The 25,190-nt window shown below is 40.0% G+C and overlaps 1 protein-coding gene across 1 annotated transcript in view; it reads right to left on the bottom strand.

Annotated features, from left to right (window-relative positions):
• Positions 1-25,190, bottom strand: part of CDC73 (cell division cycle 73) — a 143,075-nt gene that overhangs the window by 71,148 nt on the left and 46,737 nt on the right. Inside the window, exon 10 of the mRNA XM_015426430.1 lies at positions 15,032-15,096. Coding sequence (XP_015281916.1) covers positions 15,032-15,096 — 65 coding nt within the window. The remainder of the gene's footprint in view (positions 1-15,031; positions 15,097-25,190) is intronic.

Here is a 25,190-nt window from a genome sequence, read left to right as displayed (position 1 = left end):
CCATGGAAAATACTGCAACTGAACAGGTGAATGGAAACAGTTAGTGCGGATCCTGCCTCCTGCCCCCAAATTGTACAAGTTTACAACAGCTCCCTCACTGTGTGTTTATACTACAACTTTCCCTTGTATAATTCTGGAAACTGTGAAGCCACAGAATAAACTGAAGCTTCCAAGGAACAAGCTCAAAAACAAGTCACATGAAGCAGTCTTGTCCTGAGGCAAATCACTGGTTATCAAACTCAGTATTGTCAAGCTCTGATTGGCAGTGGCTCTCCAAGGTGTCAAAGAGATGTCTTGCATGTCACCTAGCACATTTTAACTTGGGAGAGGCCTGGAGAGGCCAGAACTGTTTGCATGCAAAGCAGATGCCCTACCACAATCTATTTTTATTGAAATAAAGATCCAGTGGATATGCTCACTTCTGTGATGACTGGATGCTTATCAACTACTGCCCAAGTAAATCTCTCCCAAGAACCCTCCTGCTTTGCAAAGGGCTCTAATCATTAGTATCCTTTCTGTGTCAAGCAGAAGCTGCAGCTGCTCTCAGAGCAGAGATCTTAGAATCTGCTTTTGTACAGAGCCTGAGCACCATGCAAAATTACTCACGACCACCTACCTGCCTAAGGTGAGGAGGAACTTCACTAACACTCTTTGCTCATCACACGCTTTTGGGTTAAATCCTGGCAGCCAGTAAAGGTTTAGACCTCCATTTTAGCAAACTATTAATCAAATTGCAGAGGGTGAAAGGAAGAGAAAGGGGATCTCCCATGCAAAGCACTACAAGCCTTGTGTGTGTGAACGCGCAGGAAAATGTGTTGAGGAAATGCTATTCCCCCCCCCCCCATGCTGTTCCTCATTTTTTGTTTTTCAAAGGCTTGAGTGAATAACTGAAAGGGAACTAAACATACAGGTTTTTATCATTATCTTTTAATGGGCATCAATCTGGGGAAAGATCAGTCAAAAACAATTTGAAATAACTGACCTCTGTAAAACTTGCATAAGCTCTAAATAATTAGTTACATAAAGAGTTACAATGATGTTCTATACATTAGTACTTCAGTAGCACCCAAAAACCCTGTTTCCTTTAAAATTCTGAGTGTGATACGCAGACTTGGCCACTACACTATTTACACTACGCTACGCCGTCCACCCAGCGGTTCGAAAGCTTCGGCGAGTAGATAAAATGGGTACCACTCCTTAGAGAGGGTGGGCACACTAAACCCCCGTTGGGGAGGTGTTAGCCGGCGAATGGAATGTCTAGCGCGTAAGCTTGGAAGCCTGGAAAAAAGACCTCTTCGGCATTAAGAAGCCTGTAATGGGCCAATCCGGCCAGGCGGTGGCAGTGCGGCACTACGACTCAAAGCAGTTCAGGAAGAACCAACGTCATCAAGCCAAGCTGAAATGAATGCTGTCCGGAACACGTCTGAAGCCTACAGCTGAACAAAAATCCCCATCGGCTGCAAAATGTGTGCAATTTAAAGAATTATATGTTGTCCTCCCTTACCCCCCTATGAAATTGTTAGTCCCTTGTGTGAAACCGTGTAACTGTAAATCGCTCAGAGCCAGCAGCTCTGCCAGATTGAGCGATCAATAAATCAAAATGTATTATTATTATTATTATTATTTACCCCCTATTCCAGATATTTATGAGCCAATTAAATAGCACTGCCCCCAATATCAATACTTATGGGGCCCCACTGCTTACCTCCCTCTACTGTGAGAACTGTCAATTTATTCCTACTTTCTGTCATTTAACCAATTTTTAGTCCACAGGACCTATCCCTTTATCCCATGACTGCTAAGTGTAGTCAGAAACCTTTGGTGAGGTACCTTGTCAAAAGTCTTTGAAAATTCAAGTACATAATGCCTACCAGTTCACAGTTATCTCTATGTTTGTTAAACTTCTCAAAGAAGAGTGAGGAGGGACTGTAGCACAGTGCTACAGTCTTTGCTTTGCATGCAGAAGGTCCTAGATTCAATCCCCAACATCTCCACTTAAAAGGATTCAGGTGGTAGGTGCAGTGAAAGACTTCTGCCAGTAGACAATTACTGACCTTGATGGACCAAAGGTGTGATTCAGTATAAGGCACTCCAAAAGGTTTGTAAGACAAGACTTCCCTTTGCAGAAGCCATGCTGATTTTCCCTCAGCAGACTATGTTCTTCTATGTGCCTAATAATTCTGTCTTGAAATACAGTATCTACTAATTTGCCTGGGACAGATTTTGCAATTTCCTGATTCCCTCTGGACCCCCTTTTAAAAAGGTGTGTAACATTTGCTACTCATTCTCCAGTTTTCTGGTACAGTGGCTGATTTTAGTGTCTTATTTTTAGTTGCTGATTTTTAATTGTCAGCCACCTCAAGCAGGACTCTGAAAAGACAGCATAAATATATTCTGAATAAGGAAATAAGTTACAGATACTGGTTAGTAGATCAACAATTTCATGTTTGATTTCTCTGTTAGGTGTATGTAATCAGGACTTTTTAATTTCCCCAACAGGTCTAGATTGCCTAAATTTTACCTCAATTTTACTCAGTTCTTCAGTCTCTTCCTGAAAATAGTGTCTGTGGCCAGGGTACACACCACATACTTTCCACAGTGAACACAGAAGCAAAAAATTCATTGAGCTTCTCTGCAATATCTCCATCTTCCTTTAGCAAACACTTTATTCCTTAGTCATCCAAAGGCTGCCTCTTTAGGCAGTTTCCTGCTCCAGTAAAGGTAAAGGTAAAGGTTCCCTTGCTCGAACTCCAGCATTGTGGTCACTGTTCCCAGTTGGTGCAACAAAACAGGGGAGGGAGGCTTGATGTTTTTAGTAATCTGCTCTTCAAATTTTCTTTTCACTCACCTAGTTGTTATCATACTTCTTTTGCCAGACCCTGTGTTCACTTCACTGGGACAGAATTTCCACTTTTTTGCCTTTTATGCCTTTCTTGACTTGGGTTCTGAACCACACAGGCATCCTTTCAGACTTGGATGTTCCTTTCCTAATTTGGGAAATGTATTCTATCTGGGCTTCAACTCATGTGATTTTAAAGATCTTTCATGTGGTTTTAGAGCTTTCTAGAGATTTGACTCTCTTGAGTCTCCCTTTCAGCTAACTAGTTACCCCATTTTTGTGAAGATTCCTCTTCTGAAATCATATGTTCCTGTTTTGGGCTGTAGGGCCCCCAAATTCTTCCCACCATCCTTGGGAGGATGTCTTTAACCCATATCAGCTTAAGAAGGATGTTGTACAAATTGGTAAGTTCTGTAAAGGACTTAAGGGGTAATTTTCCATTGACATGAATGCTGGACTTAATAGCATTGTGGTCACTGTTCCCAGTTGGTGCAACAATATCTGCATCTTGCACTAGGCCTCAAGCTCTACTCAGAACCAAGTCTAGGATCACTATCATTCTGGTTGCTTCTGTGACCAACTGATCTCATGCACAGTCATTTATAATGTCTAGGAACTCATTTCTACAGCATGATTTGAGAACATGATTACACCATACCTCCCAGGATTTAATTGTGAGGACTACTGCAACAAGTGAAGTGGTTATGTCCACATTCTTTGAAAAATGGTTGATTAAAAAAATCAAGGTAAGGGAATGCTTAAATGTTCACTAGCAACTTTAAACTTAATTACAGGAAGCTATTTTCTCATTCAGTATGAACAGAATACATAGGATCATCAGTTTTTTCCATAATTGTTTGTTCCTTAAAATTTGTTCTGTCACTGTCTGCCAAAAGACTACAGTGATTTATTTTCTGAATTCTGCATGGCTAAAATTGAAATGGGGGTGGGGAAAGCTACACAAAAATCTAAGATCAAACTTCATACACACCATGGTCATTACAAACACAATACATGAAGATGTTCCAAACAAGAATGCAAAGCCCAGACTTCAGTGAACAGGTCACACATTATCCTGAAAACATCTCATGACCAAGGCATAATAGGCATATTTGTACCTAAATTTTAACATCTGTACAACAATGGAGGATTGCCCACATAAGAACAATCTTATACGACAATATTTTTATTACTTATTTTTCCCTTCCTTTCTAGAATGTAATGAAAATTGTGTACAAACCTTTATACTGAATATGTATCCTACTATAAACATAAATAAGCCATGCAATCTACAAGGAGGTCATGTTTACATCAAACGGTAATTACAGAACAAATACCAAAGGACAGCGTGAAATATTACCCTGAAGCTGTAACTCAAATCTATCTGGAACAAACTGCTGTGGAACAGCCACCTGTTACCAAGGAATTTTATTTGTTCAAAGGGTGGTGGTAAGAAATGTGTTCCATGGTCCTGCTTAAAATTTAAGCAGGAGTCTAGAGGGCTGTGACCATGTCCTAAACATGCTTTGAGACTTTCTAAGAGACCCTAGTCCTGTTGCATATTCTAGCACTCCTCAAATTGACTCCTGAAAGTTAAGGACACGGAGCACCACCAGGATTACAAGTGAAAAACAAAAACAAAAAAAACCAAGCTACCTTCCTGTGCATATACGGGCATATTAAAACAATGCACAAAATGATGCTAATCACATTCTATTAAAATAGGGGAATTATTAATGGCCCTCCGGCTCAGCCCTTTTTGATACAACAATCTACTGAAATTGTCAATTCCTTCATCACTCTTTACCCAGTCAACTCAAAAATGCCCTTTAAATACTCTGGACCATACAAACACTTTGAAAGGGCAAACTCAATTTTCATTAATGAGTGTATAGTCAGACACACATTCGAGCTGAAATACAATCATACTGATTTTCTTCATTGGCTTACAACACTGGACAGTTTTAAGAAGAAATTCAGCACAGATATCTAATATTCCCCCTACAAAATGAAACTAAATAAGACTGCAATACAGTCAACTTTGTTGTTGTTGTTCAGTCGCACAGTCAACTACATAAGGGTTAAATATGACTGCATCAGACATCATTATAAACTGTATATATCTGATTTAGTCAGATATATACCACAGACCAGACATTCCTTAACCCCTCCCAGTTAGTCTGCTGTTCATCTCTTCAAGCCTCCAAGCAGAAAACCCAGATACTATCCTAAGTTTTCTCACATTGTTGGGTTCTTAGCAAAATTGCATTAAACAAGCAGCATGGTGATTACTGGCTAGCTGCAGAAAATGGGGAGGTGGGGAGGGAAGACATGTCCTTCTAGCAAGAAACTCCAGCATTCCATACTCCTCTGCTCTGGGGGAGGCTGGTGAGACAATATGCAGATTCTTTGTATACTATGAACATCATTTTTATTGACATCTGCTATAAACTGGTGAATGGACCTTTTTGAAGAAAGTGACTGAACAGGTGGTAGGAGAAAAACTTCAACTTAAGCCACACAATGAGACTGTCCATTGCTTTGGGATTGGGTACTACCTATATGCTAGTAACATCCAACTCTGTATTTCACTAAGCCACCAGAAGCAGCCATTTCTGTCCTGGGTAGACATCAGAATGCTGCAACCAGGTGGCTCAAGGGGAAACAAGCTGAATCTAGAAAAGTAGGTGGTGATGCTAGTTACTAGAAAGCTGATAGTTTTGAGGGAACTTCATATCTTTATCAAACTGTGTGAAATGCTTGGGGGAGCTTCTGGGCTCAGTGTCCCTAATATATAAGCAGGCTGGTATTGCTGCCAAGAGTGCCCTTCTCCAGTTACATCTGGTTGAGATATTAGCCTCCTTTCTAGAATCAGCTGATCTGACCATACTAATCCACACTACTGTAAACTCAAAGCTAAATTATTCCAATGTGCTTTAAGCAGGGCTGCCCTTAAAGACAACCTGGAAACATCAACTGATTAAAAAACACAGTACTCCACCTTCTGATGAGAATTCTGTCATACTACACCAATAACTACATTGGCTGCTGGTTTGTTTCAGGGTTTCATTAAAGGTGCTGGTTTTCAGCTATAAAGCCCTTCAAAGTTTTACCTTGTATGAGTCCATGTACCAATTTTGATTTTCCCACTCTTTCTGTTCCTCTCGCAGAAATGTCTGGTCTGTGGCAGCCCACTGCAGGGCCCATTCAGTGGTCATCCTGATGTTTTGGAATAGGCTGTCAGTGAAGCTCACCTCATCACTTGCAGTTAAGAGAACTTGTAAGACAGCAGTATTCTAGAAGGTTTTCTGGTGATTTTACTGCCTTTTGTATAGACTGCAGATGTAGATTTAGAGCTCTGCTTCATTACTACTATTATATGGTTTTATTGTTTTGGTATTCTGTTTGCTTACAAACTATATTTGGCCTGCTAGTTGGGGAAAAGTTCATTTCAATCAAAGGGTACTACTTCTGGGACACATTATCTTCCACCCAGTGTTAAAGTCCAAGCAATCAGCGCTACAGCTGAAAGAAAAATTAAAGGATGTGGAGAAGTGGTCTGTCCATACTAGGTTCCTGAGGTCAGTTTATGGAATGCAATCCACACACAGTCCACCTATTAAAACACATTAGGCAACCACAACGTAGCTAAATTAAACAAAGCAAAATGCAAGAAGCTGAAAGACACTAATCACTCCTCCAATTTTTCAAAACAGATAAGGCCTTTCTATACTTTGGCAACAGACTAACTAGGGAAGCAGATGAGCAAAATTATTTCTGCATCTGCAGCAACCGCTGAGGAAAAGCCGCCAGATGCATCATGCAACTCCACTCTATGGAACTGAAAAAGCTATACAGGCAGTATCACCACAACCACAAGCAGAAGGTGGGAGATAGTAGTTCTATACTATGGAATTCATATTTTTAAAGCCAGGCTTGCAGTCTAAAAACATCCCATTTGTCAAAAATTGCTCTGTCTGGTGTCCTGACTTCTGAAAAATGTGGCGGCTAGTCAAGTCAATGCCAAAAGATGCTGGTGGACTCAATTTTCCTGAATTCCTTTTCAAGACTTCTATAAAACCGTGACCTGGATAGCCCACCCAGGCAAGCCCGATTTAGTCAGATCTTGGAAGCTAAGCAGGGCTGACCCTGGTAAGTATATGGAAGGGAGACCTCAAAGGAATAGAAGAGCTGGAACACAGAAGCAGGCAATAGTAAGCTACCTCTCTGAAAGGTCCAAGCCACAGTAGGGATCGCCAGAAATCAACCATGACTTCCAGGCCTACACACACAACACACACACACAATACACACACAAAAAAGACTTTTATAAAAGAGAAATACCCCACTTATTTTGTTAAATTATGTAACAATTTCAACTAGCTTTCAATGAAGTTTGCACAGTCCTACTGATATTTTTGCAGTCTGCCAGCAACACTGGCAGAAGAACAAACACTACAGCAAGCAAAGCACTCATGAAAAACTGCAGGTGCTATAATGTGGGGCAAAAATAGTTCAGACTCCTAGCTATTTTGTCTATCATATGTGAATTTGCAAAGAAAAATATAGGGAGAGAAATTATGATTTTGCACTGAAAAAAGCCAAAAATAAAAACAGTTGGCAGCTGCTTTGGTCACTCAGTTGCTGCCACTTAAAATTGGGGGGGGGGGGGCGCTCCTGACCAAAAGCCCATCATGTACATCTGTGACCTTTACAATATGTTGCTTAACAAGCCAACTCCCTGTAGGACCTTAATACATCGTGTTACGGTATGTTAGGAGAAAAACTGTTAAGAGGTATAAAGTTTATAGGCGCAATTTATGTCCACAAAAAGGAACAGCAGCCTTCAGGCAAACTAAAATTACACAGCACTAATGCCAAAACGCATGAGAGCTATTAGAGGTTCTGAATCATTGATTGGAATTTTGTTTTTATTGCTTTAATAAACAGTTGATTTCATGACTATTCTTCTACTCACTACTACTATATCTGGGTATATCTGTTCATAGTTTTACAAACTTTTTGTATTTTTCTAAGATGCTTAAACAAAAAAAACTAAGCTGTCTCAAACTCCTGAGTGCAACTTTCCCCCTCTTAACTGACTGGAAAAATGTTTCAACTCTTGTTTATTTTAGTTTCTCTTTTCTACACCTTTCTAGCTCTTCCCTTTTTGAATGGAGCAATCAGAAGAGTACACAGTATTCCAAGTGCGGCCACATCCCAGGTTTGTATACTGTTATCAGACCTATGCAGATGCCCCAATCCCCAGGGCACTCACTACACAGGGAGCAAGAGCAGGCACAAGTGTGCTGGTCCCACCCTCTGCCCCCACACCAGCACATGTAATCTCCCTGTGATCAGCAATGCTGAATGGGCACTTCCCTTCATGCATTCGCCCCATGCAGACCACCCGGCAACTGCATGGAGACAGAAGGTAGGGCCAGGATACTCTTGCCTGTTCTTCCTCCCCAAACAGTGATGTGTTTGGGGCATCTGCATATGGTCCTTCCTGACAACATCATTTTTACGTCCTTTCCTAATAGTTTGTAACCCATTTTTTTCTGCATGTCACAGTATACCAAGTTGATTTTTCCAGTGAACTTTCCACTATGGCCTTCAGCACATATAATCTCTCTCTCTCTCTCTCTGTCGTTTTGCTGACACGTTGCAACTGACTTACGGCGACCTGGCAGGGTTTTCAAGGCAAGAGACTAGCAGATGTGGTTCCCCCATTGCCTGCCTCCTCGTTGCAACCCTGGTATTTCTTGGTGGTCTCCCATACTAATACTGACCAGGTTCTACACTGCATAGCTCCCGAGATCTGAAGAGATCAGGCTACCCAGGCCAGGGGGTAATCTCTTTACTGAACAGGAATTGGCTATTGACCATGGCAATCCTACAGTCTTTTAAGGTGCCACTGGGATTTCTGTTTCATAATCCTTCTACAACCACATGGTTCTGGATAACATCATATTTTTTTCAAAATAAAGAATATTCTAAAAATAACATTGTGTTCAACAGCATCAAAACAAAGAACCACCACTAGATTCCTTAACCACTATTAGGGAGAGTTTCCTTATGCATCCCAGCAGACTCCTTAGTATGAAGTATAACAACTGCTCAGCATATAGGACAGTTGCTCCAGCAGCCACAAGCAAAAAACCATGAGAAAATACAAACATTCTGCTTGCTTTTGTATTTTCATCTTTAGTTATACAATGTTTGAGAGAATGAAGATAGACCTTTTGATTGATTATGCAAATTATATGTGAAGCTTATGTTTTGAGCTGCTGTTACAACCATGCATCTTTCAGCACCATCCTTTCAACTTAATTGTGGGGCTATTTCCCCCATTTTTAGAGATGTGTTTACAGTAATTTTAAACAGTTTGCACAAGCAAATACAATGCCTGCCAGAATAGATAATACATTAAAACTACCGTGCTATATACTATGGAATTTATAGAGTTCTATCCACAAGGGGGGAAAAAAGTCTGGGAAGACTGAATTAATTTAACACACTCATGAAGAAATGAATGAAGGACTTGTTACGCACAGAATCTCTTCCCTTGTGCTTTGTTTCAGGACTAAGCTGTCAGAAAGCTTCATTTAGTGCTCTGCCTTCCTCAAAGGAGTTTAAAGTAGCACATGTACCCTGATGTTTATACAAATGCTTATTTCCTAAATTAAATATGAAAGACATGGTAATTTTGTCAATATAAGTTTAGTAAGAGGTCTTCATCCATAGTTATGCTCTAATGTAAACCTGTCCAGACATCTTCAAATCTGAACCCACCAGTCTCTGATCAATAGGTGCCCATGGTTAATCTGTCCAGATTTAAAATGGCTGTATAACACTGCATGGCATGGGAATGAAAAATGTCACAATTTTTCCATTCCCCCCTGAAAATCTTACCTCTTTCTCTTCCTGAAGTGACTTTTTTGCAGTCACTTTATGATATCCTCTAGTCTCTTCTTTACAATAGAGACCATCCTGTTCTTTAACTGGATGGTCTCTATTGTAAAGAAGAGACTAGAGGATATCATAAAGTGACTGCAAAAAAGTCACTTCAGGAAGAGAAAGTCATAATATGACCTTTTATTTTCTATAAGAACTTAAAAAAGATCTGAGTGATATTTTATGATTTATTTATTTATTTGATTTGTATCCTGCCCTTCCTGCCAAGGCGGGCTCAGGGCGGCTTACATAAAATATATTGAATGACTAAAACACAAAACTCAATAAGACCACAACAAAATGATTATAAAACATAGCATAAAGTGCTAGTGCAGATTCATAACCGATGGTGGGCATTAGCAGTGTCCAACATTAACCCATAATCAGCTAACATCATAGTCTGGACAGGCTGTTAATAGTGATGTTAATACTGATGTTGGTATCGGGGCCGGGGCCTCAATTTATTGTTGGTGGCTTACTACTCCTATTGTGTTTGAAGAAGGTCTAAACTGATACCCTGAACTGCATTTGACAATCTTCTTCTCAGTCAACTCTCTGAAGAATAAATATTCCTTGTATGTAGCTTGATTTCTAACCAACTCTTCTCTAGGACTCCGAAAGACAGCAACCATTTAGGAGTGCAACACAATAAAGTCACAAAACAACATTACCTATTAAATAGCTCACGCATGCTAAATGGCGGCTTTTAAAGCAAAATTAACAAGGTTTCACACCATTTCTGGCAAATGCTTAGACCTGGATTTGCTCAAGAATCATGGGAAGACAAGTGGATGGTACAGAATTAATCCTCTCCCAACCATGGCAATATACACATTTCTGTGAAGTTCCTGTACAAGAAAAACTACTTTTCATCACTTCAACCTTACAAGACAAGATGGCAGATTACTTATTTTTTCTGACCTTTTTATAATCGCATTGGATTGCAATTTATGTCTGAAGGCTGCCCAATGCTATCTGCTCAAATTTCAGTATAATTGTTCACATTTCTCCATCTTCGAACTGTCACCTTCAAGGGAAAGCCTATGTAATCATGTGGCATCCATCCAATTAGGTTTTCATCAGATCTCTTTGCAATTTAAGAATAAGAATTCCAAACACATCAAATGTATGCCCAGTCGTTCATGCGACTGCCATGTGTACACTAGAATGGCTCTTGGAAATGTCAAGTAGCTAGATCAACCACCAGTGTAACAGATGTGCCCTTGCCCAGCTCATTTTTCTTGTCCAAGTTCCTTATCTGTGAGAAAGATGCTCATAAAATGACCCAACCCATAGGCTTGCTGAAAGGATGACTGTGAGCTAATATGGGCTGTTCTGACTTTTAGGACTTGGCATGCTGTGGATCTTATTAAAGAACATAAATCAACCTCAAAAATAAATCTTTCCAGTGTAGAGGAAAACTATGATTTCGGAAAGGCTGTTGTTTTTTAAATTTTAAACATTCCAGTGCAAAAAATAAAATGAAACCCAGCCACTCCATATATGAATCCATGGAAATTAAGCTATAGAAGGATGAGATATGAGGAAGGCACATCACTTGTATAACACAATAAAGGTTGGGCAATGCATAGAAGATTAGCAAAAACATAATATACTGTGTGCTGCTTGCTCCGCAGCCACCACTGACAAGCCTTTAAGAAAGGATGGAAAGGAAACAAAGAGGACGCCTCCAAGTGAAAGGAGCACAGTGCATACATAATGCTGCTAACCGGAGAAAATAATTCTCATTTGGTAAGAAAAAAAATCATTAAACACATTCATTCTTCTCTTTAGATAAAACTATGACAGAGAAGACCTTGCCAAACAGGTTATTTTCATTAAAATTACTTCAAAAATATCCATCCTTCACATCTGTTGCACCAGAGTTGTGAAAAGTTCTACACGGTTTCATTAATAATAACAAGACAGACGTCTCTTACTTTCAGTAAAGAGCTAAAAATAATTTACCAAAATGCATCTGAAGTGTGAGTTAATAATAAATCATATTTTCTTTGGCTTCAAATTATCCAAACAAAAAGCATACTAAATTTCATAAAAACTTAGACATTGTGAAATCATAAAAACTTGACTGGGGTAATAATAGACCAGACTCCTACAGTCAAAAAGCAAAATAAGATCTGTTCACTGCTTCAAAATAGAAAATATTTCAAATCTATCAGTGCTACTCAAAGGCAAATGACAAGCATTCCTTTAGTGATTCAGCTCCATGTTGAGGAGCTGCTCAAAGATGAAAACAAGCCATCATGTTCTAACCACTAATCTGGGATAATTTGCTCCATCTAAACATGCAGTGCTAGAGAAGCAAAAAATTGCTCTGGTGGCTATTCTTCACACCTTCCCTAGCCAAGGATCATATGATCGTTCCCCACCCCCTGCTCTTGACAAAGGCTGCACTACAATGGTGTTTAGAATGCCTAATGCAACCCATATCAGAACACATGACTTCAGCTGCAAATGTACTTTTCTCCAGACAGATCAGAACGGGCTCATAAATAGCTACTTTCCTGGTTGCTTATGGAGAGCAGGAATATTCAGATGAGTATATGAGAGACCTTTATCCACTTGAAGGAGGGATCCTGTCCCCTTTTAACAGTTCGATCCTAAAGCAAGCTTACTCCAAAGTAAGCCTCACTGAAGTCCAATGAAACCTACTCCAAAGTATACACAGGGTACAAACTAAATCTTCTATGAATAGGAAGGTTTGATTTGCACGGTAGCTGTAAGAGTACCGCTTTCTTTAACATGCATAGCACTGCAGACAGTCTGTGCTCTTAATCAATTTGAGAATAAGCCAGACAGACCCAAGATGGCTCTCTGGGTCAATTTTACTGATACCCAAACAGCTTCCTGCAGTCATTCTCAACTAGCAGCCAATATAGCACAGTCCATTTTGCCAAGACTTGTCTGCCATCTGGCACGCAAGGGTACAGATTGGTTACTGAGGCACATCTGAAGTGTGTTTCCATTGCCCTCAGGCAGTTTTCTCCCAGCTCATCTCACTTTCATTGCTGGAACCAGCCTGGTGTGATGGACTGGGGGAAGAGAGAAGAAGGTCCGGCTGCATTCGCTGCATATCCATTTTGATGTTAAAATCAGGCATACCCTACTTTATAAGTGAATAGGATGGACAATGTGTCTGCCATTGATGCTTCTAGTTTGGCCTTTGTATAGGAAGAGAATAAAACAGATTTTTTCGATGACTGGTTTTTGAGTCACAAGAAAGTCTAATTGATCGGCTTTGAGGAGTTTTTACTAATAAAAGATGCAGCTGCATTCACTTGATCTTTATAGTCTGTGGTTTGGTTTCCTACTGATCTGCTTTGTATGGGTTTTCAGTTCTCCACCATGAATGCAGCAATTGTCTTTCTGAGGTCTTCCTCTGTACTGTCCTTGTCTAGGATAAGGCTAAATGTTTTCTACTTTCTACAGTACCTTCTAATAAGCTGTGTGCCCATGTATGTGAGACAGACAGACGTGTGGCATAATGTGTAGCTTATTTATGTATTTTTCATTCTTGCTTCATGCTTGCAATACAAAGTCTGCCTTGTATAAGAAGGATCTCTGTCGGCCTGGAATCCTGTACTACTTGGTGGCAGGGAAAACACTGTAGCTATACTCCTGCATATTCTGTTTTATTTTTTTATTTCAGTTATACCTCACTTTTCTCCTCAATGGAGACCCAACACAGTTTACATCATTCTCTCCTCAGTTTTATCCTCACAACAAGCCTGTGAGTAAGTTAAGCTGAGAGTGTGTCACTGGCCCAACATCACCCAGCAAGCTTCCGTGGCAGAGTGGGGATTCGAACCCTGGTTTCCAAGGTCCTGGTCCAACACTTGACCATTATACAATGCTGCCCCTCCATTGTTGGACTCAGCCCTTTGGGAACAGGGATCTGCCTCTGGACTGCCGGGCTTCGCCTCTTGACATCCAGAGTGTGTGCCAATTTACCTGCCCAAGTTGAAGTGTCAAAAGTACTCTGAGTTGTTTTACAATAGGAGTAAAAGTACAAAAACAGGTCCTATGTGGCAGGTTCAAAGTAGGTCCCTGGATCAGGACAAATGGAAATCCACTGCATAAGACTCTAATTGACTAATCTAGGTATACATGAGTAGACAGACTGATAGAAATGGTAGTGGACCGGCCCTTTTCAGAAACTTATTTGCAAGGTAAGTTAGAGAACTTATTCAGAAGAAGCTTGATACACTTATTTTAGATACAGCAGGTGACATAGTCATACCTTTTAAACAAAGTATAAACACTTGTATTCAGGTTACATTACAAGCAAAGAATCATATCAATTTTATCTTTTACTCCACTCACCCACATGCTGCTGTTACAGCAGCGACTTGGGCCTTCACCAACTAAAACATCTCCAGAAACAAAATATTTCATGTCCTTTGCTCACCAGTGACATACATTAATGCTTTGTTTGGGATTCCTCACTATACAGGATTAATCCTCAGATTACTGGATTAAAACAGAATTAGAGGCCAACATTTAAAGACTGGAAGGTGATAGTAAAAACTTAACGGACAATTTTATTAGATGGGGGAAAGTTTAAACAAGTTAGCTCTAATTGGTTTTGAGACATTTACATTCCAGGCATTATTTTATGTTCAAATTAGGAGAGCAAACTAGAAGTAGGTGCACAGATTTTGGAGACTGTTTAGTACCGTCTATTCATCACATTTATATAGGCATACAGATGGCAAAAGTCTTTAATGAGGCTTCTACACTAGTTCTGTAGCATCTGTCCTACTTGCAGTTAGATCAAAACAGCATTTGTTTGAGAACACACAACCCACTTCCATAAAAGCTGACAATTTAAGACAAGCACAGGACGATAACCTGTTTCAGAGCCTCTCCTCCCTCAGCTGCATGAGTAGCTCTATGCATTAAAATGAAACAATCATGGTCAATTGCATGGGATGCTCCTCCTCCTTTTTAAATAAAGAACTGCATAACTCAGCTTGAAGTCTCGCAAGCAGACAGGGCATAAAGCAAAATCAACCTGGTATCAATTCTACATTAAAAGAACTAGAAACACCAACGCTTCGGCTACAAACCAGCTTTGCTTCATTCCCCAGGTGGCAATGATTTTTCACTATCGTACTACACAACAGATTTCTATCAGGCTAGGCAAGATAAAGATCCACAGCTTAGAGGGAACATTGCTTCCCAGTGTTCCAGCAAATACTTTTTCCAACTTACCGTTACAGACTTCAGAGTCATTCCGTGGTAAGTTCCCATGGTGTCAATCTTAAAGCCTTCCGTCTCTGTTGAGAAAAACAAACAAACACCTGTAAGCCGCTTTTCATGCAAACCTGCAATAGTCACATGTCAATCATGACACATTTAACAAGAATTGCATCAGTGTGAGCCACTCATAACATAAGGAGAACAAGATTTGAGTCCAACAGCACCTTAAAGACCAACAAGACTGCCAAGGTATAAGCTTTCAAGAGTCAGAGTTCCCTTCATCAGATACAAGGAAGAAACCTACTTTCTTAACATAAGGAAAGCTGATTCAGGTGACAATATATCCAGTATTAACGAATAACCTTTCAAATAGCAGGTTTCACTACATACACTGGCCTGGTACTACTTGGGATTGTAACTGGTAAATTATGAAAACTGACTACATCCGGCATCTTCATCAGCATACGGGAGGATATGGAAACATTTAAATATTCCTCTTCTCCTGAAGAACTCAGAGCAATGTACACCCAGAATACCCAGCTCTGCCCTCCGGGTACTGGACACACTTGGCCTTGTCTTGGCTTCAGTGACAGAAAAGCACGGACCTTTGAACAATGTGCATGGGCATAGCTGATGCGTGTTCTTGAGCTAGGCAGGCAGGTTTGGGCTGAATGGAGAAATACAGAAAGTCACATTGCTTTGCCTGCCAGCACACCTTCCACTGGAAATGAGACCTTTTCTCAGAAGTCTCTGCACCTCTAAGGCAACCTTTCATACCCCAAGAGAAGGATACCTGTAGGCTGAAGCCAGTGTGGCAGAATTTATTAATATGGGCTTGAGTTTCTGTCTAAATCCATTCATGAATCAATGGCTAATAGATCTTTGCAGTATAGCTGGTGTGACATTCATGAAAACTAGTGTTGACTGGTGCCCTTGGCCTTTCCTTGTAGTTTACATTTTCCTAGGGCTATCATTTCCTTTTCCGACACCCACGGTCTCCACAAGGTTTGGGTGAAGGACTGTAGTACATGACCTACCAATAAGGTTCTTAAAACAGGGGTCACAGCTACATGCTGTACTTCCCATGCTGTCAAAATAAGGTCAGAACAGTTAATTTTCTGAAGGCTCTTAAGATTCCCAGAATATGATATACTATGACATCTATAATCCTTCATTTTTCACATAACATCATTCCCTATCTATGATATGAGTACAGAGTAAAATGGTACTAGAGATATCCTTCTGTTAAAGTGTGTTAGCCTTACATCAGCCATTTTGATTGAACCTATGGGACTAGGGGGTATAAATTGTTAACGATTTGTTCCCCCTGGGCTGGCCATCAACAGCCCCATGTGAGAGTGGGACCTAGGTGACCAGTTCAGAATGGTCTCTATTTCTGGACCTTTCAGGTTCATACAACTGCACTAATTCAAGATACTGGGGTTTTATGAAATTATTGTACGCTGAATACTGAAATGTTATGTACTCTACAACTGATGAAGTGGTTTCTGTCTTAAAAGCTTATACTGAATAAAATAGTTTTGTTTTAGAACCATGCACTCTCTCTGTACTTGATTCAGCCCCTTCCTAGTCTCCACTCAACCAATAAAAGAACTCAGGGGAACTGGGGGTCCCAGGAATAGTTGTGGGCTACATATTCCTGCAACAGGCAGCACAAGTGGTTTTCTCCAATTTGGGATTTCTGCTGTCTATATGTGAGCAGCCTCCAGCTTGTTAAGTACCCTTCCCATGGGAAGAAAGAGGCTGCCTTGGAGAAGCAGAGGCCTCTAGGCAACTTCTCATTCCATGACAGAAGGCAGTCTACAAAAGCAGTACTACACAACAACTCTCACACAACCCTTCCCACGACAGACTGGATAAGATCCAATATGACATGGCACCTCAGTTACAATTAGGTAACTGGTGGGGACTTCAGACAGCAGCATTTCCCGTTCAGGAACCTCATGTGCTTGGGCTGGTAAAATATCTTCCTAAGAACTGAAGATCTATTACTAATTAGAATACAAATGCATGTAACTGAGCTAGATGAACCACTGGTCTAGCTTTGGACAAAGGGAGCTTCACACAATTACCTATTTGATTAATGGTTTCTTTTAAAAATTATGCATGTGAAAAAGTGCTGCTAAAGTACATTTTCAGATAGTCAAAAGCAGTCTACTATATAATGGGTAGCTATGTTAATCTGTCTGTAGCAGTAAAGTAGGAGTCCAGTAGCACCTTAAAGACTAACAACATGGCTACCCATTATATAGTAGACTGCTTTTGTGGTAGGGTATGAGCTGCTATTAAAAAAGCCACAATCCTAGGCATGCCTTAAAATAAAGATTAGATGTTATAATGCTATAATGAATACAACTGTAACTGCAGTCACATTAGCAAGCATTAAAATGTAAATGTAAAATCAATCCTAATGTGTAAGGGCAGGAACTCATCATCAATTCAAATCAGGAATAGGTCTGCTATTACAGGCACCTATCAGGGGGAAGGTTAAAACCGATTCTCTGGCATTATTCTCACAATTAACCTCAAAAGCCAGAATACAGTTTGCTGTGATACTGGAATAGGCATCCCCAATAATTGCTGTCTAGAAGCTATTTAAGATAATCTACCAATTGTGTCTGGAAGGTTTTGTAATGCAGTCTACTCCTCTTCTTTCCCAACTTTACCCTGAAGCAACTGTGGTGCACAGTTGCCTTTAAAAGGATTAGGTCTATATTAAAGAAATGGAAACTAATTTTAAGCACAGTGGAAAGTTGAGCGCTTCAGTGCATACATACTGAGGAGGACCTGCTTGCAAATCTCCATGACGCTTGCAAGTACAGAGCTTCTCTCTTAACCATGGGACTGAATGACCACTCCCTGCAGCTCTTCCTCCACAAAGTTTTCTCCAAATGTCTCATTATAAGTAGAGAATGCAATTGCATCAACCAGCAACATTAACCACAGTTAAAGCCAACCAGCTCCAACCTGGTGGACCTCTCTGCCACATGGCATCAGGGCCCTGCGGGATTTAATGCAATTCTGCAGGGCCTGTAAGGCAGAGATGTTCCGCCAGGCTTCTGGTTGAGGACAACAACGGGGTTAACCTGGCTGGCACTTTTCTCTCCTCCGTCTCTTTTCTATTGTCACCTCCTTCCCCTACCTGCAAGGCAACACAGTCAAGAACTAGCTGAAGACAATCTTATGAGCCACTGGGGGTTGTTTTAAATGTACTGAGTACTATAAGGTTAATTTATACTATAATTTTAACACTGTTATGATGTATTTTATCTTATCATTGTTCATCACCCAGAGCCCTGTAAACTCAGGGCAATACGGAAAGACACAGACCATTAATTTTAGAGAATCTAAAACATGTGTTATTCTACCACTCTGTATACTTCATTGCTTAGATTTTATTTCCCCTTGTGCTTGCTTCTTTCCACAAGTAAAACTGAACCATGGCTGACTGCATGACAGCAACTGATAGTTGTACACTCTGGACAATATCTCAACAGATACAGAACTAGAAAGGTAGACACCTAGAAGACAAGGAAGCTCTGCTTTGCTTAAAATTCCATCCATGCTCAAGTGAAACCATGCAATGCTGTGGCACTAACTTGATGAACTGCTATGGTGCAGGTGACTACCTATTCCTTCCAGTCACACACTATGCTCATTTAGAGTATAGGAAACAGATTGTGCTGACTGACCTTTAGAAGACTTTTAATGCAGTGTTCTTTTGCTTTCTATGTATGTAACAAAAAACAGATAGTATAGGAAGAGCTTCTAAAAGCTAAAATCATTTTCTACATGTTATTTCAATCAAGTACCATTTATTGGTAGTTTCAAATGAAAAGTCTTTGGAACAACAGCGTCTTCAAATCATGCAAATAGCATTTGTCGATGAGAGGAATGTTTACATGTGATCACCTTAGTTATATGAGCATGTGGGTAAAAGAATCCTCACTTGTGGTCAGTTGCTACCAACTTTGCCCAATAATCTGCAAAACTAACATAATTGAGACTTCCATGCAATTTTAACAACTCAAAGCTTGCCTAACCTGTATGGCAGTAACTAAAATCAGGTATAAGAAAAGGAAAAATTGTCCTTGTAGGGAGGCCTCTAAGAACAGGTTAGACAACAAAAAGAAGAGGACTCAAACCCCATAGCAACAAAAGAATCGGCTTTATGACCTCTTCAAATTCACTTTGAGCTTTAGACAGGATTCTTGTTCCCAGCAAGGGGTTGGGATTGATTCCTGAGGCCCTTCCAACTCATTTCCATGACTTCCTTATTTCTCAAAATAAAATATTTTATTATTAAGAGTGTTAGAAAGCAGTCAAAAATGCTTCTGGCTTGCAGTGCTCTCCATTCTATAACAATATTGCCCTTGAAGATAATATAGCACACCCACAGCATACTTCCCACTGCAGCTGTTAAACTTGTTGGTGTAGTGGTTAAGAGCAGCGAACTCTAATCTGGAGAACTGGGTTTGATTCCCCACTCCTCCACATTAAACCAGCTGGGTGCCCGTGGGTCAGTCACAGCTCTCTCAGCCCTACCTACCTCACAGGGTGTCTGTTGTAGGGAGAGGAAGGGAAGGAGATTGTAAGCTGCTCCAAGACTCCTTCAGGTAGTGAAGGGCAGGGTATAAAACCAATGCTGCTTCTTCTCTGCAAACACTCATGAACTTCAGCATTATCTATCTTGGGCCTTTGACCTAACACTGAAATATTCATACTGAAAGGCAGTTGGGGCAAAGTTGTACTTTGAAGGCAAAACTCAAGATCAGTAAAGGACTATTTAGAATTCTCGAGTGTCATTTAATATTCAATAACCTGCAAAAACCATCTCAACACATATTAGCTCAGTGATGCAGCAAGACACTGCTCTAAGTACAGTGTGTTCCATAAAGAAGATTAAATCTTGCAGAAGAATGCTGCTTTGCAGAGGAAAACTGGTTAGCCATATTGCCTGCCTCTGCTTCTGAAGCCATTATTCACAAATATTCAAAGACGAGGTTGATGATGATAAGTCAAAAAAGGAGTTGAAGGAAAGAGGTACGCACTGCCTCATATATCCCCAAATTACCCACATGAAAAAAATAAGACACAGTGAACTACATTTTTAGTACCATTGATTCACTTGTAGCTATGGTTAATTACTTGGATATTTTACTAGAGCATGTGACAAACGGCCAAGGGGCTGACATTTAGACTACCCACCATTTTTGCCTGTTCCTTCCAACCCCATTGGCAATATTCCTTATCTTCCTCTCTGGTCCTCCATCCTCCTATCATGAGGGCAATGCCAACATACCTCTCAGTCAGTCCCCCTAATGTTGTTATTGTTTCTTCTGCCAACAAGGCTAAATCAAGTCTGCAATGATGCTGAATGGTTCTGGCATTGTGAAATTACCCCCAATTTGCTAGCCTAGTCACATTTATGAACGAACAAAGGCACATTTTCTGATGTGATGAACATGTTCGTCATTCACAATCTAAGGCTTCTATAGAATTTTCTAAAGCCGACACTTAGTTCTTTCATACAGTAAGAGGCATTATTTACAGCTATGTACTTGGCAACAGGCTGAAAGGGAAGAATGAAAGGAGTAATAACCCTTGTTAAACAATGCATGTCTTTCAGAAGGCCATAAAAAGAAGACCAAAGGTGACAATGGAGTAAACAAGAAATGCACATGGAAAACAAAAGTTATAATCAATACTGCCTATTCATACTAATGCAGATATTTTAGGGAAAATTAAATCTTGAAATAAATTTAAAAGAAAGCATGCAGAAGATCAAACTAATGCATAGCACGACTTATTTCGCCAGCCTTAATAAAACATTACATGTTGATATGAGCAGGCTGTTTTGTTGGTGCTTCAAATGCTTGCTAATTCCAGCCATGCACTTTTGGCTTGACCAAGTGGCATACATTTCTGATGGACCAAAGCCACATGAACAAAAGAGCCCTTCTAGCATTAAGGCTTTTCTTTCAAGTATCAAAATACAGAATCATGTTAAAGCCATAGTAGCTGGTAAACAAGCTGGTAAAAATCACCAAGAAACATGAAGCCACTATAATAGTTGCTGGTTCTCAAGGATGAAGAAAGTTCAGGAAATCTTACAATCATGATCTGCTGCCTCTTGCTTTGCACACCAAGGTGGTTCAAGGATTTCCCAGCCATCAGGAGTGGCTTTAAGTTGCAGTGGGAAAGTTAAGATACTGAAGGTCCCAAATCACTGTATTCACACAACTCAGGTTCCAAGCCACTGTGTTTCAATTGCGTTTTTAAAAAAACAGAGAACTGAAGCTAGGATTTACTAATAGAACTGTTAACAGCAAATAAAATAGTTTTGCATACTGGAATCTGTTGCCACAGAATGAAAAAGAAACCCCATTAAGAACAGTAGGATCGATGCCATGTTCCCCAGAGAGCACCCAAAACCAGTTGGCCCTCCCAGGTCCCAAAGACGCCAGGTTGGCAACAACCAGGGCCAGGGCCTTCTCAGTAGTGGCTCCGCACTGGTGGAATGAGCTCCCAGAAGGGATCAGGGCCCTGCGGGACCTTTTACAGTTCCACAGGGCCTGCAAGACAGAGCTTTTCCACCAGGCTTTCAATTAGGAGCCGCGTGTGACATCCGAGAAGAGACCCTGTGCCCTGGCTTTACCATCTCTAGCCCGCCTTGCTAGATAAAGAAGTAGATCAATGGAGCGTGTGGGAACATCATCATGACTGTCACCCATGGAGTATGGTTCAATCTGAAATTTCTGCTTGCGCACTTCAATTGAAAACTGTACCAGTACTTTAGGATAGTGGATTTCTGGATTTAAGGATAACCGACCTGTTTTTGGTATGATGAATTTTATGATGGATTTTAATTGTATTTTTATGTGTTTGTGTAAGCCGCCCTGAGCCTGCCTTGGTAGGGAGGGTGGGGTATAAATCGAATAAAATAAATAAATATATTTTCAAACTCCCCCCCCCATCCCCCTGTCATGGTCACATTACTTAACATCTACAAGCACCTGCTGTTCATCTGGTAATGCGGTTGAGCTTAAAGACACCAACCAATTTAAAGAATATGGATACAAACCCTTTCTATGTGAATGAGAGTAGCACAAGAACAATGGTTTTTTTTATTGGAGAAGATCCCAGTGGACTTGCCCTCTCAGCACCACAAGGCATTCTCCTTGTCTAGAAATGAGGCAAAGGGAAGGAAGCATTTGTTTTAAACATGATTCAAAAGAGCTGCATATTGTACTATATTTAAAAAGAGCTTTTATCAATTTCATTAGAGCTCAGTCTATTTGTTTTTACAGTAATGAGATTACTGTGTGCATATATAATCAATGTGTTGCATATATCTGCAATTTGCTTTTTCATTTAGCTGTACTTTCAGGGTGCCTCTATGAATACAAATTAAGCAATGAGGCAGGCTGATTCTGAGTCATGCAGATAAACAAGGATCAGAATCACACAATTCTCCCATACCAAACCAGTTTCTCTCATTATTTCTCCTCTCGGGTTTTATATGGAAATGATAGTTGGACAAAATTTTACAGAGTAATATTCTCTATAAGAAAAAAAGGTCTAGAAATGGGGAGGCTGCCAATGTGGTCTCATTCCATGCCCTTATTTATGAGCCTCCTTCCTAATTGTCTATACCAGCATTCCAGTCTCTAGGTATAGTTTGTGGGATTTTTCCAGCCAATCTAATCCTTCACTTCCTTCTAAGAAACTAAAATGCCTGCAGATATTCTAATGTTGAGAATTTTATTCCATCAGCACCTTCATGACACCAAAACTTAATTGCTGCCAGACGTTTCACTGACCATCATAAAATCCCTTATGATGGTCTCTTAATGTCAGCAGCTTAAGAAATGCTTTAACCCATAACAGCTGCTTTATAAAGTGGTGTAAGTAACCACCTTAAGAAGATTGTGTCACTAGACTGAAGCAACTGCAAAGAATGCTATAGCATGGTATCCAAGAATGAAAGCCCGCCCCCACCACCACGTTCGCATTTCATTGCAACAACTCATTAGGAAGTAGAAGGCAAGCCACTATTTTTTCCAACATTTTAAAGATGGAAATAAATAATATTGGCCTACTTTATAGGGCTACTATAAGGATAACCAGAGTCAATGCATTGTAAGTGCTGTAATGTGTTATATAAATGCTTATGTGCTAACAGGAACAAAGCAGTCAATTCCTAAAGATTGAAGTAACTAAACATGACATATTGTCTACCTTATATAGCAGACAAACTTAAGATCGTACAATCATAGTGGAAGATGTCCTTAAGCAAGAATTCTGTCAAATTCCTTCCAAGCCACAAAAGTAGCAATCCTCTGCCTAAGAGTTCTTGGAAGGAAGGATGTGGAAAATAAACACCTTTCACATTGAAAATGTTATGTAAATAGTCTATATACATCCAAACTAGTTGTGAATGTTTCAGACTCTAGCAGAACCAAGAAACACAGTGCAGAATGCAGCTACTGAGATAGCAGAGTTATGTTTAATGACTGAAGTCAACATTGGAGAAGGTTTAGTGCCGACCCCCATTATTTCCCACCGGATGATGTTTCTTTAATGTAACTGGATAGTTACCTTTCACTCCTTTAAGGGACACACTAGCAGTGACAGCAACATATAGTTTCTACCTGGCACTGTTTACAAGATACAGCAGATTATCAAAACACTACTCTAAGTGCACAGAGATACATATATGTATACTCACAAGGTGGTTTTTTTTTCAATATCCCAGCTCTCTCCCTCACCCTACACACATACAAGTCGTGATTGGGTTGGATTCTGACTAAATCTGTTATTTCCAATGCAGATCCTCCCTCCGTGTCATTCCTCAGGGTTCTCTATTCCCCAGGAACAGTATTTCACTGATGTCAATGATCTAACAGCGGGAGAGGAAGGTAGGAAAGTTCCATTTTGACATCAGAAAATTTAGTCCAGATCCAATTCATTGCTTTTATCCTTATACAATGCCTTAAACGTTATGGTTATGAAGTAACTGCATGGTGAAATTTACTGCTGAAGGGGAGATTTGCATTGGCAGAATGCAACTTTCTCCCCTCCTCCTGCTAGGATCAGCATTAAGGTAGAACCTGCAGTGTGTTTGCGGGGGGAACTGGTTAAAACTGCCTCCCCCATGACGTGCAGAAATATTAGGCAGGATCCAACCCATTATATAAAATTATGACATTTTACAAGTTGTTTCTATTTGTGTACTGTGGATTTTCCAATATATTCTGCTAACCCAGTTACCACATGCAAACTTTTAATCAAGTACTATGGTATTCAACTGCTAGATCTACAACCTGTCAGGGACCTGCCTTTCTTTCTTTCTTCCTCTGTTTGTTGCTTTTAGTATTCATTAAAACGTCTCAGATTTGAGCTTCACCACATGACTTAAGCCATAAAATGAATAATTCAATAAAAATATAGATGAATATTCAAATCAGCTCAAATTTTAAAGTCCTTTTTTTAAAAAACACAAACTGTCTGAATAAATCTGTCTGAAGTGTGAAAGAATCATTGCAAAAATTTAAGACTGCAGCAAATGCTACAAGACTTGGATAATATTAAGAAGATTTTGAAGTGCAAAGAAAGGGCTGAGGGTAACAGATATCTAGGCATGATAGTTATAGGTCTTTACTGTTTTTGCAGCATAATCCCATTTTCCACTTGAATGTTTGGTGTGTCACTGAGTGAGAGTTATTTTTATCAGACAGTAACCGTTTCCAAAAAATTGCTTGCACTTTGTCAAAGGCTGATATATTCTGCTTAAAGGTTTGCCAGTGTTTATTACCATGCTCTGTTAAACCCACAGGGCTTTTTATTTACAAGATATGAAGCCACAACTCTGTTCTCATAATCTTTGAGGACACAAAATCGCTTTAGAAAGGATGTGAATATTTCCATTTAACAAAGCTATTACCAGCTATAGGGGAAACATACTCTGCAACCAAACCTTTATTATTTTCTTCTAACTACAGAGAGAAACCTAACAGAACAACCCCCATAGAAAACATATATTTTTCAGCTTGAAAAGCATGGAGTAGTCTAAAGGATATAGTATTCACTATGACAGCTAGCCATTATTCAAGAGAGTTTTGGGATACCAGTACAGTATACAGTAGAG

Source organism: Gekko japonicus, unplaced genomic scaffold (assembly GCF_001447785.1).
Source record: "Gekko japonicus isolate JY-2015 unplaced genomic scaffold, Gekko_japonicus_V1.1 scaffold930, whole genome shotgun sequence".
Classification (NCBI taxonomy): Eukaryota; Metazoa; Chordata; class Lepidosauria; order Squamata; family Gekkonidae; genus Gekko; species Gekko japonicus.
This window is presented reverse-complemented; position numbering and strand designations above follow the sequence as displayed.